Source organism: Stegostoma tigrinum, chromosome 3, assembly GCF_030684315.1.
Source record: "Stegostoma tigrinum isolate sSteTig4 chromosome 3, sSteTig4.hap1, whole genome shotgun sequence".
Lineage (NCBI taxonomy): Eukaryota > Metazoa > Chordata > Chondrichthyes > Orectolobiformes > Stegostomatidae > Stegostoma > Stegostoma tigrinum.
The window spans coordinates 115,049,592-115,064,318 of NC_081356.1; the positions used below are offsets into that span (position 1 = coordinate 115,049,592).

The 14,727-nt window shown below is 41.2% G+C and overlaps 1 protein-coding gene across 5 annotated transcripts in view; it reads left to right on the plus strand.

Annotated features, from left to right (window-relative positions):
- LOC125451016 (NACHT domain- and WD repeat-containing protein 1-like) overlaps window positions 1-14,727 on the plus strand; it is a 119,943-nt gene that overhangs the window by 41,356 nt on the left and 63,860 nt on the right. For 4 of the 5 annotated variants that reach the window (XM_048527645.2, XM_048527647.2, XM_048527648.1 and 1 more), the window contains exons 14-16: window positions 1,900-2,058; window positions 7,284-7,407; window positions 9,812-10,015. In XM_048527645.2, coding sequence (XP_048383602.1) covers window positions 1,900-2,058; window positions 7,284-7,407; window positions 9,812-10,015 — 487 coding nt within the window. Of the gene's footprint in view, window positions 1-1,899; window positions 2,059-2,695; window positions 2,808-7,283; window positions 7,408-9,811; window positions 10,016-14,727 lie in introns of all 5 variants that reach the window. The other variant, XM_048527646.2, reaches the window with a different exon arrangement.

The following is a 14,727-nucleotide window of genomic DNA, read 5'->3' on the forward strand; positions in this document are numbered from 1 at the left end:
ATTTTTATTTACACAGAGGTTGGTTTGCGTTTGGAATGAACTTCCTGAGGAAGTGGTGGATGTGGGTGAAACTTCTAAAAGACACTTGGATAAGTACGTGAATTGGAAAAGTTTGGAGGAATATGGGCCAGGAGGAGGCAAGTGGGTCTAGTTTAGTTTGGAATTATTTTTGGCATGAACAGGTTGGACCAAAGGGTCTGTTTCCATGCTGTGTGATTCTGTGATTCTGTTAGCAATGAGCAATAAAAGCTGGCCAGTGAACAAAGAAAACATTGAGCAGTGTTGCTCCTTGCTGGATGGCCAGAGCTAATGTGCTGGGATCAGTCTCCCATTCGACATTCTCAATGCTGCTGAGGACTTATTTCTGCTGCACCCTGACCTATGCCACAAGCACAATTTTCCCCTTTCCCAGACTCCCTCCTCTCTGCTCTCAGACTATGCTTTCCAGCACAGGCCTTCTCAGTGATAAGCCAGCCAAGCCTGCTGAAAAATGAAAATTCAACTAACGCCCTGTTGTTAAATTCAGAAGGAGCTGCACATTCTCCCCTTTCCAGATGCCCTGCTACCCCACTCCAAACCTCTCCACTAACAACAAAGCCTGTGAATCAATAGTCTGCCCAACTCTCTTTTCTTCAGTACTTAAATATAGCATCGCTCAGAATGCTGGCTGATGATTTTTAACTGAAACATTCAGGGATGGAATGTTAACCAAAACTGAGATGATCAGAGTACATTAAAGATAGGATATTTTCTTTCTCCATTATAAGTGAGGTAAAAGAGGGTAAGTTTGAAGGAGATTTGAGAGACAAGCTTTTTATTCAGAAGGAGGTAAGTGCCTGGAATGCATTGTTACAGGAGTTGGTGGAGGTGAATACAATAGCCATGTTTAAGATATGTTGATAGGCAGTTAATAGAGTGATACAGACCACAGCCTTCATGGGCCAAAGGGCCGGTTCCTGTGCTGTACTATTTATCTTTTATTCTAAAAAAAAATCCTGAAATGTTAACCATCCCTCATGTGACAGATTCTGCCTGACCTACTAAGTATTTTCCAGCTTGTGCTGTTTCCAATCTATATTTATTCAAGTTAATTCTACATTTTTTAAAGCCTCACACAGAGTACAGTTGCCAGCTATTAATCAGGTTACACCTTTGTGGATGTTATGAGCTATCATTCGTAGGAATTCATCTTCAATGGGAGATCAGATTGGGTTGTAAATTACGAGGCAAAACCTCTTCGTTTAGTATCAGGTGAGGCATGAGATAAAGCAGTCTCAGAATCACCCGTGTATCTGTTGTATTGATTTTAAACTCCCATATTGTAGTTACAGGAGCTTAATTCTGTTTGAGTTGTTTTTTGTTCATATTCCTTCAACTGTCATGACGTGTCAATATGCACCACACAATTGTACCTGATTTATTTGTAATGGACAGTCATGGGAAATATAGAACATAGAACATAGAACATTACAGTGCAGTACAGGCCCTTCAGCCCTCGATGTTGCACCGACCTGTGAAACCAATCTGAAGCCCATCTAACCTACACTATTCCATTATCATCCATCTGTTTATCCAATATATTGATGATTTACAGGCAAACATTGTATTATGTAACTAACGCATTTTACAATATCTGTAGGTGTTCTCTTTACTAATAAGGAAACCACATATTTTAAATGTGGTCGTGTTTAGCTTTATTATTTATACCAATGCAATATAGTTTGTACAACTATTTAGACATAAACATTACAAAGCTTAGACAAATTTGTTGAAAGGTGAATGAATATTTTCCAGTCACAGTGTCTTGCAGAAGATTCTAAGGAGTTAAAATAGGAACCTGTATAAAATGTTTGGGTTCACTGTTCTAATTAATGTTTTTGATCATTAATCTCAAAAAAGAGCTGAATTTTTTGTTGGAAGAGAAACTTTCTTGCTCAACTTGAAGGAATGTCTGCACGAATCGAATCAAAAACCAATAATCCTTCTCGGGGAGGTTGGATGTGGCAAAAGTGCTCTAATGGCCAAAGCATCTCTGCTGGCTTCTGATTGGGTCTCTGGGTAAGCTTCTTATTTTTAATATATATGGACTTAGGAACAGGAGTAGGCCATTCAGCCCCTCAAGCTTGTTTTCCCGAACAATAAGATCACAGCTGATCTGTGGTTTAACTCCATACACTTGCCTTTGGCTCATATACCTTAATACCTCTAATTTAACAAAATTTCATCTATCTCAAATTTCAGATTAACAACTAATCCAGCATCCACTGCTATTTGTGGTAGAGAGTTCCAAACATCTGCCACCCTTTCTGTGTAGAATTGCTTCCTAACATTTCTCTTGAGCTGTCTAGCCCTAATTCTTTGACAATACCTCAGAGTTCTAGAACCCCCAGCCGATGGGAACAGTTTATCTACTCTGTGCATCACATTAGTTCACTTGCAGTGGAATAAAAAAAATCATATGAGCATAGGATGAGGAGCAGACCGTTTAAATCCTTGAGTCTGTTACTGACTTATCTGTAGTCTCACTCCAGTGGTCTGCATTGCATCGTTTGAATAAATATTGCCTCATCCGGGGAATTGAGTCGTCTAATGTTCTGCCCAGCCGATTATTACAAATTTTTAAATTCAAGACTGCCTTTTAGTGGTGAGTTCGGATTTTGTGATGTTATAAGACAGTTGACATTAATAATTTCAGATCCCCTGATACAGTACCAATCATGAAAATAATTCAACATTCTTCAATGTGTTTTCTACTGAGCATCAAGCCTACTGCATTGCTAACCCAGTTTCAGATAGCACACATGAAGGTAAATTGATATAAAACATTGAAAATGATTTATTCATTGTCTTGCTTTGAAAGTAATTAGCTTTGAGATTTTCACATCCATGGCTACAAATTATGTTTAAGTGAAAATATGCTTACACTGTTCAAGTAAAGTACTTAAGATAGCATTGAACTAATGAATATCTATTACTATGTCAACATTGATTTATGTTCTGCGTACACGGTACAGCAGTTGAACTTTAACGCACTACAAACAATACAAAAAGACATGTAAGCTGTTCAAGACACATATTACCACATATACAGCCAGCAGATTTCAACCTGCTATTTTTATTCACTAAAAAAATCACTACAAAAAAGTTGAGGTGACAATTGAAAGTCAAGGTTTGAACTTAGACTTGGAAATATCAACAGCTGAAATTTGCTTAAATGACTAAACGTGGTGATTAAAATAGTTGGAAATAGTTAATATTACCAAGGTAAAATGCGAAGTTGAGGAAAGAAATAAGAATTTAAAGGAAAATATGCTCATCCTCCAGATAGAAACTCTCAAACATTTTGCGATGGATTGAAACTTGTCCGGATAATTTTGGGAAACTTGAGATTTTCATCAGCATTTCTGCCGTCAGAGGCAAGATCCTTTTAAATTGCATTGGTGCGTATCTCAAGACACATTTTAATTAGTGTTAAAATGATTTTCATACACTGAACCATGTTCCACAGTAATTGATTGATCTGAATAAAAAATAGGGTTTTAATGACCGCTATGTGCAAATATAGCTGGCAACTATCTAAGTAACTTAGTAATTACAAAGCGTACAGCAAGCCAAGCAGCATCATAGGAGCATCTGCAGTTCCTGTTGTCTCTGATACAATTTTAACCCCACTGCGAAGCCTCTTCTGAGGATAAGCTTTCCTGCTCCTATGATGCTACTTGGCCTGCTGTGTTCATCCCGCTCTAGACCTTGTTATCTCGGATTCCCCAGCATCTGCAGTTCCTATTATCTCGAGTAATTACAAAACTGACTTTCAGTTTGATGAAATCCAATTACCAGGATTGGATTCAAATCTACACAGAGTGATGAAAATAAGCTTTTTTTTATTACTCATGGGACATGGACTTTTATTGGCTGATCCCTAGTTCTCCTTGGAAAGGTACCACCTTGAACTGCTACAGTCCACATGCTGTGGGTTTACCCATAATGCCCATAGGGAGGGAATTCTGGGATTTCGACCTGGCTTTATGGACAGAATGGTGATATATTTCCAAGTCAGGATAGTGAGTAATTTGAAGGGGAATTTGCAGCTGGTGGTGGTGCATCTGCAGTCCTTGTCCTTCAAGATGCAATTGTCATGGGTTTGAAAGGTGCTGTCCAAGGATCTTTGCAGAATTTTTGCAGTGCATCTTGTAGGTAGTACACACTCCTATTGAATGGTGGAGGGAGTCGATGTCAGTCAAGTGGGCTGCTTTGTCCAGAATGGTATCAAGCTTTGTGAGTGTTGTTGGGGCTGCGCTCATCCAGGCAAGTGGGGAGTATCCCATCACATCCTTGACTTGAGCCTGCACATGGTGGACAGGCTTTGGGAGTCAAGAAGCAAGTTACCTGCTGCGGTATTCCTGGTCTCTGAGCTGTTCTTGCAGTCACTGTATTTTTATGGCAAGTCCAGTCGAATTTCTAGCCAATGGTAACCCCCAGGATATTGATAATGGACAACCTGATGAAGGATATGAACTTTGAATACCAAGGAGCAGAGGTTAGATTGTCTCTTACTAGAGATGGTTATTGCCTGGAATTTGTGTGGCGCAAATGTTGCATGCCAATTGTCAGCCTGAGTCTGGATATTGTCCATATTTTTTTGCATGGACTGCTTCAGTATCTAAGGAGTTATGAATGGTGCTGAACATTGTGTAATCATTGGTGAACATCCCCAATTCTGACCTCATGAAGTAGGGAAGGTCATTGATGAAACAGCTGAAGATGGTTGGGCCTAGGCCACTACCCTGAGTAACTCCTGCAGAGATGTCCTGGAGCTGAGATGACTAACCTCCAACAGCCACAACCATCTCATCTGTGCCAGAAATGACTGCAATCATTGCAGAGTTTACCCTCTGATTCTCATTAATTCCAAGTTTGCAAGGACTCCTTGATGCCACTTTTGGTCAAATGCAGCATTGATTTCAAGGGCTGTCACTCTCACTGCTCCTCTGGAATTCAGCTTTTTTGTCCATGTTTGAAGCAAGGCTGTAATGAGGTCAGGAGGTGTGTGGCCCTGGTGGAACCCAAACTGGGTATCGGAGCAGGTTATTGCTAGCATTGTTGATGATACCCTCCAGCACTTTACTGATGATTGAAAGTAGACTGATAGGGCATAATTGGCTGGATTGGATTTGTTCTGTTTTTATTTTGTACACAGGGCAAATCTGGGCAATTTTCCACATTGTCAGGTAGATTCCAGTGTGGTAACTATACTGGAACAGTCTTCAGGATAGTGAAACAGCAAGCTCTGGAGTGGAAGTCTTCGGCACTATTACATAATATTATAAGGCCACATAGCCTTGGCAGTATCCAGTGTCTCTAGCCATTTCTTGATATCATGTGGGGTGAATTGAACTGGCTGCAGACTGGTATCTGTAATGCTGGGGACCACTGGAGGAAGCCAAGATGGATCATGCACTTGGCACTTCTGGCTGAAGTTTGTTGCAAAAGCTTCAGCCTTAGCTTTTGTATGGATGAGGATGGGGATATTTGTGGAGCTCCCTCCTCCAGTGACTTGTTTAATTGTGTACCACAATCTATGACTGGATGTAGCAGGACAGCAGAGCTTGGATCTGCTCTGTTGATTGTGGAATCATTTAGTTTTGACTATGATTTGTTGTTTATGCTGTTTGGCATACAAATCGTCCTGTTTGGTGGCTTCACCAGGTCGATACTTCATTTTCAGGTGCACCTGATGCACTGTCCATTGAGCCAGACTTGATCCCCTGGCTTGCTGGCAATGGTTGAGTAAGTTTACAGCTTGTGCTAGAGTACCGTTCTGCTGCTGTTGATGGCCCACATTGCCTCATGGATGCCCAGTCTTGAGTTGCTAGATCTGTGTGAAGTCTTCCCCATTTAGCACAGTGATGGTGCCACACAACATGATGGAGGTTGCCCTCAGTGTGAAGGCGGGACTTCATCGCCACAAGGACTGTGTATTGGCCACTCTTACTGTTACTGTCATGGACAGATGCATCTGCAGCTGGCAGGTTGGTAAGGATGAGGTCAAGTATGTTTTTCCCTCTTGTTGATTCCTTCACCACCTGCCACAGACCCAGTCTAGCAGCTGTGCCCTTTAGGACCCAACCAGCTTGATCAGTAGTACTGCTGCCGAGCCACTCTTGGTGGTCGACATTGAAATCCCCCACCCAGAGTACATTTTGTGCCCTTGCCATTTTCACTGCTTCCTCCAAATGTTATTCAACATGGAGGATTACCGATTCATCAGGCAAGGGAGAACAGTCGGTGGTAATCGGCAGGTGGCTTCCTTGCCCATTTTAACCTGATACCATGAGACTTCATGCAGTCCAGAGTCAATGTTGAGGACTCCCAGGATAACCATATACCAGTGTGGTGCCACCTCAGCAGGGTCTGTCCTGCCCATGGGACAGGAAATATCCAGGGGTGATGATGGTGGTATCTGGGACATTGCTGTAAGATGTGATTCCATGTCAGCCTGGTACTTGACTAGTCTGTGAGACAGCTCTCCTATTTTTGGCACTGGCTCTCAGGCATTAGTAGGGAAGAATTTGCAGGGTTGGCAAGGCTGTTTCTGTTGTTATCTGTTCTAGCGTCTAAGTCGATATTGGGTGGCCTGTCCAATTTCATTTCTTTGTCGAGACATTGTAGGAATCGATACAACTGAGTGGCTTGCTAGGCCATTTCGGAGGGCATCTGAGAGTCGACCACATCGCTGTGGCTCTGGAGTCACATGTAGGCCAGACCAGGTGAAGATGACAGATTTCCTTCCTTTGTTTGCTGCCATTGCTTGTCTTTCTTTGTTCAATGTCCTCGCAGTTGGTGATATTCTAATCTTCTTTTAAAAAGCACCAAACTGGCAGTAGAAGTCTCCTCATCCGGCAGTTTTACTTATTTTAACTTATTTTACTTATTGAGTTCTGAGGAAGGGTTACCATTCCCGAAACGTTAACTCTGTTTTCTCCTTCACAGATGCTGCCAGATCTGCTGAGCTTTTCCAGCAGCTTTGTTTTTGTTCCTGAATTACAGCATCCACAGTTCTTTTGGTTTTTACTTATTTTAAAACTTACAAAGAATCCTGCTCCAGCACTTATTCTTTGAAGTTGTTTAACTGCAAACCCCAGTCACACTTAATGCAATTATTGTGTCGAAATATTAGTTAGAGCACAGAAAGGACATTGAAATCATTGTGTTGGCAATTACTTTCCGGTGATATTGCATTGTGCAGCAGCTTCAAAGCTCACACGTCTCTCTTGTTCCAGAGATCTGCGGAAAATTGTTCGTTTTATTGGCATAACAGGAGAGACCCGAAGTATTCGCATGCTTCTTCGCAGCCTGTGCATCCAACTTGCTGAAATGTATGACAAAACAATCTATTTCTCAGAGGTATTTAACTAAATCTAGGATATTTACATAGATAATGGGAACTGCAGATGCTGGAGAATCCGAGATAACAAAGTGTGAAGCTGGATGAACACAGCAGGCCAAGCAGCATCTTAGGAGCACAAAAGCTGACGTTTCGGGCCTAGACCCTTCTTCAGAAAAAGGCTTTTCTGATGAAGGGTCCAGGCCCGAAACGTCAGCTTTTGTGCTCCTAAGATGCTGCTTGGCCTGCTGTGTTCATCCAGCCTCATACTTTGTTATCTAGGATATCTTACACCTGTGATTTCCATCTTCAATGCTTGAATAATAATTCCAAGAAGCATATCACTAGACTGTTTTAGAAATGTCCCAATTTTCAATCTGTTGATTCTTGTGGGGTGGAAATTGAGCTGGAACTACGCCAGTTGCCAATCTGTTGTGTCAGATTACTGTCGAGAGATAAATAGGAAAACTACCTCCACATGTTACAGAAAATGAGTTGCTTCCATAGGATACCTTTCTACCCTTACAATTGAATACTGTAACAATATTGTGTTGCAGATGTTTTATAATCCACTTACTAACAACGGGAACATTGCAGTCCATATTTTAAGATAACAAGGTGTAGAGCTGGACGAACACAGCAGGCCAAGCAGCATCAGAGGAGCAGGAAAGCTGATGCTTCGGGCCTAGACCCTTTTTCCGAAGAAGGGTCTAGGCCCGGAATGCCAGCTTTCCTGCTCCTCTGATGCTGCTTGGCCTGCTGTGTTCGTCCAGTTCTACACTTTGTTATCTCAGATTCTCCAGCATCTGCAGTTCCTACTATTTCTCCCAGTCCATATTTTAATTTCATTTGAACAATATATTTGCTTACATTACCTTAATTGGATGTTGATTCAAGCTATTTGACTAAGATGATCAAATGGGTTCAATCTTCAGTCTGGTGAATAAAAATACCGTGAAGTGTGCTAGAAAGCCTTAATCTTCAATTTCACTGCCCTTTGTCATCAATTCATGAGCAACACAGAGCTATATGTTAATCTGTAGGCTCCAAAATCTGATGCTCGATACAACTACGCTTTTGAGTTTGACTATAACAGTAGTTCACAGCAATGTGTCTCAGGACTCAGACCGCAGACACTGAAACTTCCAATTGGACTAAGTTGTATTTCAGCTGTGGAGAGGTTTTCAAAGAGTATTTTACACAAAAGACCTCCTCGACTCCAGTTTTGGAGATTGAAAATGATTATGAATTTCATTCGGGAACCTGTACATTGGAGAAGTAATGATTCACAATTGTTTTATTTGATTTTATTTGATTTATAATTGTCACGTACCTAAGTACAGTGAAGAGTTCTGTTTGGCATGCAGTATAGGCAGAACAAACAAAAAAAAATGCAGCAGGGTAATAAAGCAGAGTGAGGAATACCACGTTACTGATGCAGAGAAGGTGCACAAAGAGCAAGATCAACACTTAAATTTAATATTTGAGAGGTCCATTCAGAAGTCTGACAGCAACTGTTCTTTAATCTGTTGGTTTGTGTGTTTAAGCTTTTGAATCTTCTGCCTGACAGAAATGGTTGGAAGAGATTATAACCATGATGGTTGAAATTTCCCTGAAAGTGTAAAGTGATGGGTGGAATAGGTGGGCTGGCCAGTAATCCTTTTAGGAACACAGTGTTAGCGGAAATAACAGGAACTTGCCTCAAGCCCCACAATAATGAAGAGGCATTTATTTACCTTTTGAGACCTGAGATCAGATTGCCACCTAATACTGCTGGACAGGCTGACTAAATCAGTTCAAAAATGGCTTTGAGGTTCAATTGACATTAAAGGAGCTTCATTATAATGTCAGGCAGCAACTTGGAGTACTTACTCAGAGAACTGCAGCAGAATGGGGTGTGCAGCTGTTCCAAGGACATGTCTGTTTCATGATATTGTCACTAGACTAATGGTCCAAAGGCTCAGCCTAATGCTATAGGGCTATGAATTCGAAGACAACTAGTGAAAGTTGAAATCATCTAATAAATCTCGAATATAAAGCTCGTCTCCGTGACGGTAACCATGTTAATTATCATTGATACTTGTAAAAACTCAACTGATTCACAAATGTACTCAAGAGAAGGAAATGTCTGTCTTGGCAATATGTAACTCCAGATCAAATGGAAAATTGGGGATGGGCAATGAATGGAGGCATCACCAGTAATGCCCACATTCCATGAAATGAAAAAAAAGGTTGGCTATTGTGATGACAACAATGAGATGGTAAGTTTTAATACTCCCATTTTTATTAATCTGTTTTCATCAGGAAGAAGGCATGGAAATTCAGTTCATAGTGTGTAATCTTGGGTCTAACAACTGATTATACTATTTTGTATATATCTCTAACAACACCTTCAGCTCCCAAATAATCTTGCTTTGTGCTTAGGATTTCTTAGGGTTGCTAAATGAGTTCACTTCATTAATGGAGTTTGCTACTGAAGACAAACCTCTCTTGATTACTCTGGATGGTTTGGAGGAATTATCTGATGATTACAATGCTTGGAAACTTTCCTGGTTGCCAAGAGAACTGCCAAAAAATGTCTATTTCATTGTTTCTATGTTCGTTGAGGAGGATCAGGCAACACTAAAGGTAATAAAGTCTGCTAAGCAACAAAGGTTGACTAATTTGACTCACTATACAGTTTCTACAAATCAATTTGGACACATTTATGAGTGTGGCTACGTTTAGATCTCAAATCATTCAATGCTTACAAGCCAAGAAAAAAACAACTGAAAGGTTATGAATCACCAGTTTGTAATCTGGTGTTTATTGTGCAAAATATCAGTGCAGCACAATAAATCCTAAATAACTCCAAAACTAAATGGAGTTTTTGATGTTTGGTTACAAAATTGATGCTTTTCTGATAATGTAGTGAACAAAATGTTATTTTATTAATCCTTTCTGGTTAGGATAAACATTGAAGTGTTGAATTGTTCTGCCCAATGACTAAAAATATGCTGCATACAATAGTTGGAATATAACCTAGCCTGTTAGAAAACAGAAATGCACTTTGTCTAAGACAGTGTGGGTCTGTAGAGTGTGTAACTACTATTTTTGAATGTGTTCAATTTTATGAACATTATGGTCCAAGAAATATCCTGTGATTCATCTTTCCACAGAGAAAAAGACCAGCATGTTGTCTGTGAAATTATCCTTAATCTATATTAAGAAGCAACAGAGATTTTAATTCTGGGTTGCCAAATCCTTGAGATGAAGGGCTGTATTATACAATAGTAGTTATCCAACGATTACATGGAAACATCTTTCTTAGTGCTGTGATCAGCAGTAGGTATCCTCTTCATAACACACAGCCTCCAGCATTACTGGCCACATTTGCCTGGTCAAAAGATAACTGTAATGGTCTAATCATTTCCAGAGCCGTGAATGTAAATAATGTAGACACTGAGTTGCAGAGATTTTAGGTGAGATGAATGTATAATCACATGGAAACAAAGCCTTTGTGTCTGAAAGTCTGCAGGCTAAGTTGCTGACTATTGTCTTTATTAATCATATATACAAGATGAATGAGCAACAGACACAACTGCACAAAGCAGTTCTTGGGACAGCCTTACAGCACATGGACAATCCTGAGCTCACAGTTACATTTTGGCTTATCTCAGAGAGTCATCCACATATACACCAACCTCTACCACACCACCTCTTTCCCACACTTAGAGACATAGAGTCATAGAGATATGCAACACCGAAATAGATCCTATGGTCCAATACATTCATGCCGACCAGATATCCTGTATAAATCTAGTCCTATTTTCCCACATTTGGCCCGCCTCCCTCTAAACCCTTCCTATTCATATGGACATCCAGATGCTTTTTAAATGTTGTAATTATACCAGCCTCCACCATTTCCCCTGGCAGCTCATTCCATACAAGCACCACCCTCAAAAATTTGCCCCTCTGGTCCCTTTTAAATCTTCCCCTCTCAACTTAAACCTATGCCCTCTAGTTTTGGACTCCCTCACCCTGGGAAAAAGACCATGGTACAGTTGGTTCTGATATAGTGCAATAGTTCCCTCAAAATTGGCCTTCGTCCAATTTAGAAATCTAACTTTTAGATCCAGCCTATGCTTTTCCGTTACTATTTTAAAATTAATAGAATTATGGTCAGTGGCCCCAAATTGCTTCCCCACTGACACCACAGTCACCTGCCCTGCCTTATTTCCCAAGTGCAGGTCACATTTTGCATCTTCTCTAGCAGATACATCCACATACTGAATCAGAAAATTTTCTTGTCTGCACTTAAACAAATTCCTCTCCATCCAATCCCTTAACACCATGGCAATCCTAGTTTATGTTTGAAAAATTACAATCCCCTGTCATAACCACTCTGCTATTCTCACAGATGACTGAGACCTCCTTATAAATTTGTTTCTCATTTCCTGCTGACTATTAAGGGGTCTATATTACAATCTCAATAAGGTCATTATCCCTTTCTTCTTTCACAGTTCCACCCAAATAACTTGCCTGGATGTATTTCCAGGAATATCTTCCCTAAATACAGTCATAATTATCCTTAATTAAAAGTGCCACTCCCCCTCGTCCCTTGCCCCCTTTTCTATCCTTCCTATGACATCTATACCCTGGAACATTGAGCTGCCAATCCTGTCCATCCCTGAGCCACATCTCTGTAATTGCTGTGATATCCCAGGCCCCAGGTTTTCAACCATGCCCTGAGTTCATCTGCCTTACCTGTTTAGGCCTCTTGCATTGAAATAAACACAGTTTAATTTATCAGTCCTGCCTCATTCTCTGCTTTGTTCCTGCCTGCCCTGACTGCTTGACTTTCTCCTTTTCCCAACTGTATCAGTCTCAGACTGATCTCTTTCCTCACTAATTCCCTGGGTCTTGAACACACCCCCTCCCCTGCCCTTTACTAGTTTAAATACTCCCGAGCTGCTTTAGCAAATCTCCTTGCCAGTGCAACAGTCCTCTTCCAATTCAGGTGAAAACCGTCCTTCTTATCTAGGTCACTTGTACCCCACAAAAGATTCCAGTGATCCAAAAATGTGGATCCATTTCCCCTGCACCAGCTCCTCAGCCACGCATTCAGCTGCTCTATACTCCTATTCCTACCGTCAGTAGCTTGTGGCACCGGAAGTAATCCAGATATTGCTACCCTCCAGGATCTCCTTTTTAAATTCCTGCCTAACTTCTTATATTCTCTCCTCAGAATCTCAATCTTATCTCTTCCTGTGTCTTGTGTTGTTAGTTTCGATGTGCCTGCTGGTCCTGTTGTCTTTGAGAGTATCCTGCATCCTCTCCAAGATATCCTTCATCCTGGCACCAGGGAGGCAACAGACCGTTTTGATGTCTCGCTGTCAGCCGCAGAAATGTCTGTCTATGCCTCTGACTAGATAGTGCCTTTTCACAATCAATCGCCTGGAACCTGGCATAACCCTCATTACGTTAGAGCCAGTCTCTGCACCAGAAACCTGGCTGACAGTGCTACATTCCCCTAAGAATCCATCAACCCCTACATTTTCCAGAACAGCGTACTTGTTTCAGATGGGCATAGCCACAGGAGACCCCTGCACAACCTGCCTCCCTCTCCTACCTTTCTTGGAGGACACAAACATGCAAAGGCAACAGAACAAAATAGGTCATAAAATCCAAAATTGTGGAACTGGATGTCAAATCTGGAAATGCTAACTGTCTGCCACTTGCTCCTACCTCCAGCTGGGCCATGATGCCACATCCAAACATAAATCCAAAACAGTCACTAATTTCCTTTCATCCAGTGAAATAGTGAAAATAGGATAGCATGTGAAATGGAGAGATGCAGAAACGGGGAAATAGAGAAAATATAGATAACAAATAAAATTTTGCAAATTTTAGAACACATTATTTTAATGTCATTACCGTGGAGGATTTCCCTCCATGACTTCTCACCCAATTCCCTAACCTTGCACAGCTCCTTTTCCATTTCTAAGATCATAAACCACATTGCCCTGGAAGATCTATTGTTTAAACCTGGTTGCCCCACTAAGCGGATGTTTCCTGTCTTGACTCCATTCACTTTCCCCCTTTTACAGTCTTGCCCCACTGACGTCAGTGACTCCTCCATCACTTGAAATGTTTCAATCCCCTGTCCCTGACCACCACCACTTTCTCCATGAACGTCAAATTTCTCTGTATCAAGACTGCTATGAGGCTATCCAGTTCTTCCTTGAATGGATGCCCAATCAGCTTCCATGAACAATTTGGGCATCCTGCCTGGTGAAACCTATTCTGTCATTGAAAAAAAGTCTTCTTTATTTTATCTCACTTCCTCCAAGTAAAAATTGTTCCTTTGTAAAGGACCTAGCTGTGCCTGTTGTTTTCTGGAATATGTGAAACACATCATACTACACAGGGCCCCCTTCCTTAATTCTTTTTCCTGGTACATTGATTGTATTGGCCCCAGCTCATTCCCTCGCCCTGAATTGGAAATTAGCTGTGAAATTCCACTCTTCTCTCAGTTTCACATGACTCTTCCCTTTTTCTTCCTCAAATTTTCTGTCTCAATTTTGAACCATAGACTACTAACCGATATTGGTTACAAACATGCTGATTCTCACAGTCACAGCTGCACTTCTTCGCATTTCATTTCATTCCGTTCCATTCTCTCAGTTCCTCCATTTCCATTGTATCTGTTCCAATGATGCAGCTTTCCACACCAACATTTCTGAGATGTTACCTTTTTATCCTAAATTCAGGATTATCCTCCATCATGATTGATAGCAACTTTGACCATCCATGGCTGCCACATTTTTGCTCACACCCTCTCCCTTCTTCTGAAAATATGATGAGGTTCCCTGTGGCCGCTCCTTCTAGCCCACCAATCTCCTTATTCAACAGCTAATTTCTGTAAAATGTGTCACCTTTTACCATCAAGCACATCTTTGCCTCCCCTTTCAGAGTACTGAGCGGATCATTCCCTCCATGATACCCTGGTCCACTCTTCAATCACCCTGTCCCTTTCTCAGGGCACCTTTCAATATGAACACAGAAGATGTAAAAGCTACATTTTACCTCCTCTTTCCTCACTGATCAGAGTCTCCAATCCACCACCCAGCTGAACCAGTAATTTACGTTTATTTCTTTCAATGTAGTCTACTGTATTTGCTGTTCTCGTTGTGGTTTGCTCTACATTGGGAAGATTGAATGCAGATTGGGCAGCCATTTTGTGGAACACCTACACTGAGTACCCAGGCATGACTCTGTGCATCAGGGGGCCTGTCAGTCTAATTCTTCACTTTGCTGACATCTCTGTCCCCAGCCTACTCTGTTACAGTGAAGGTCAA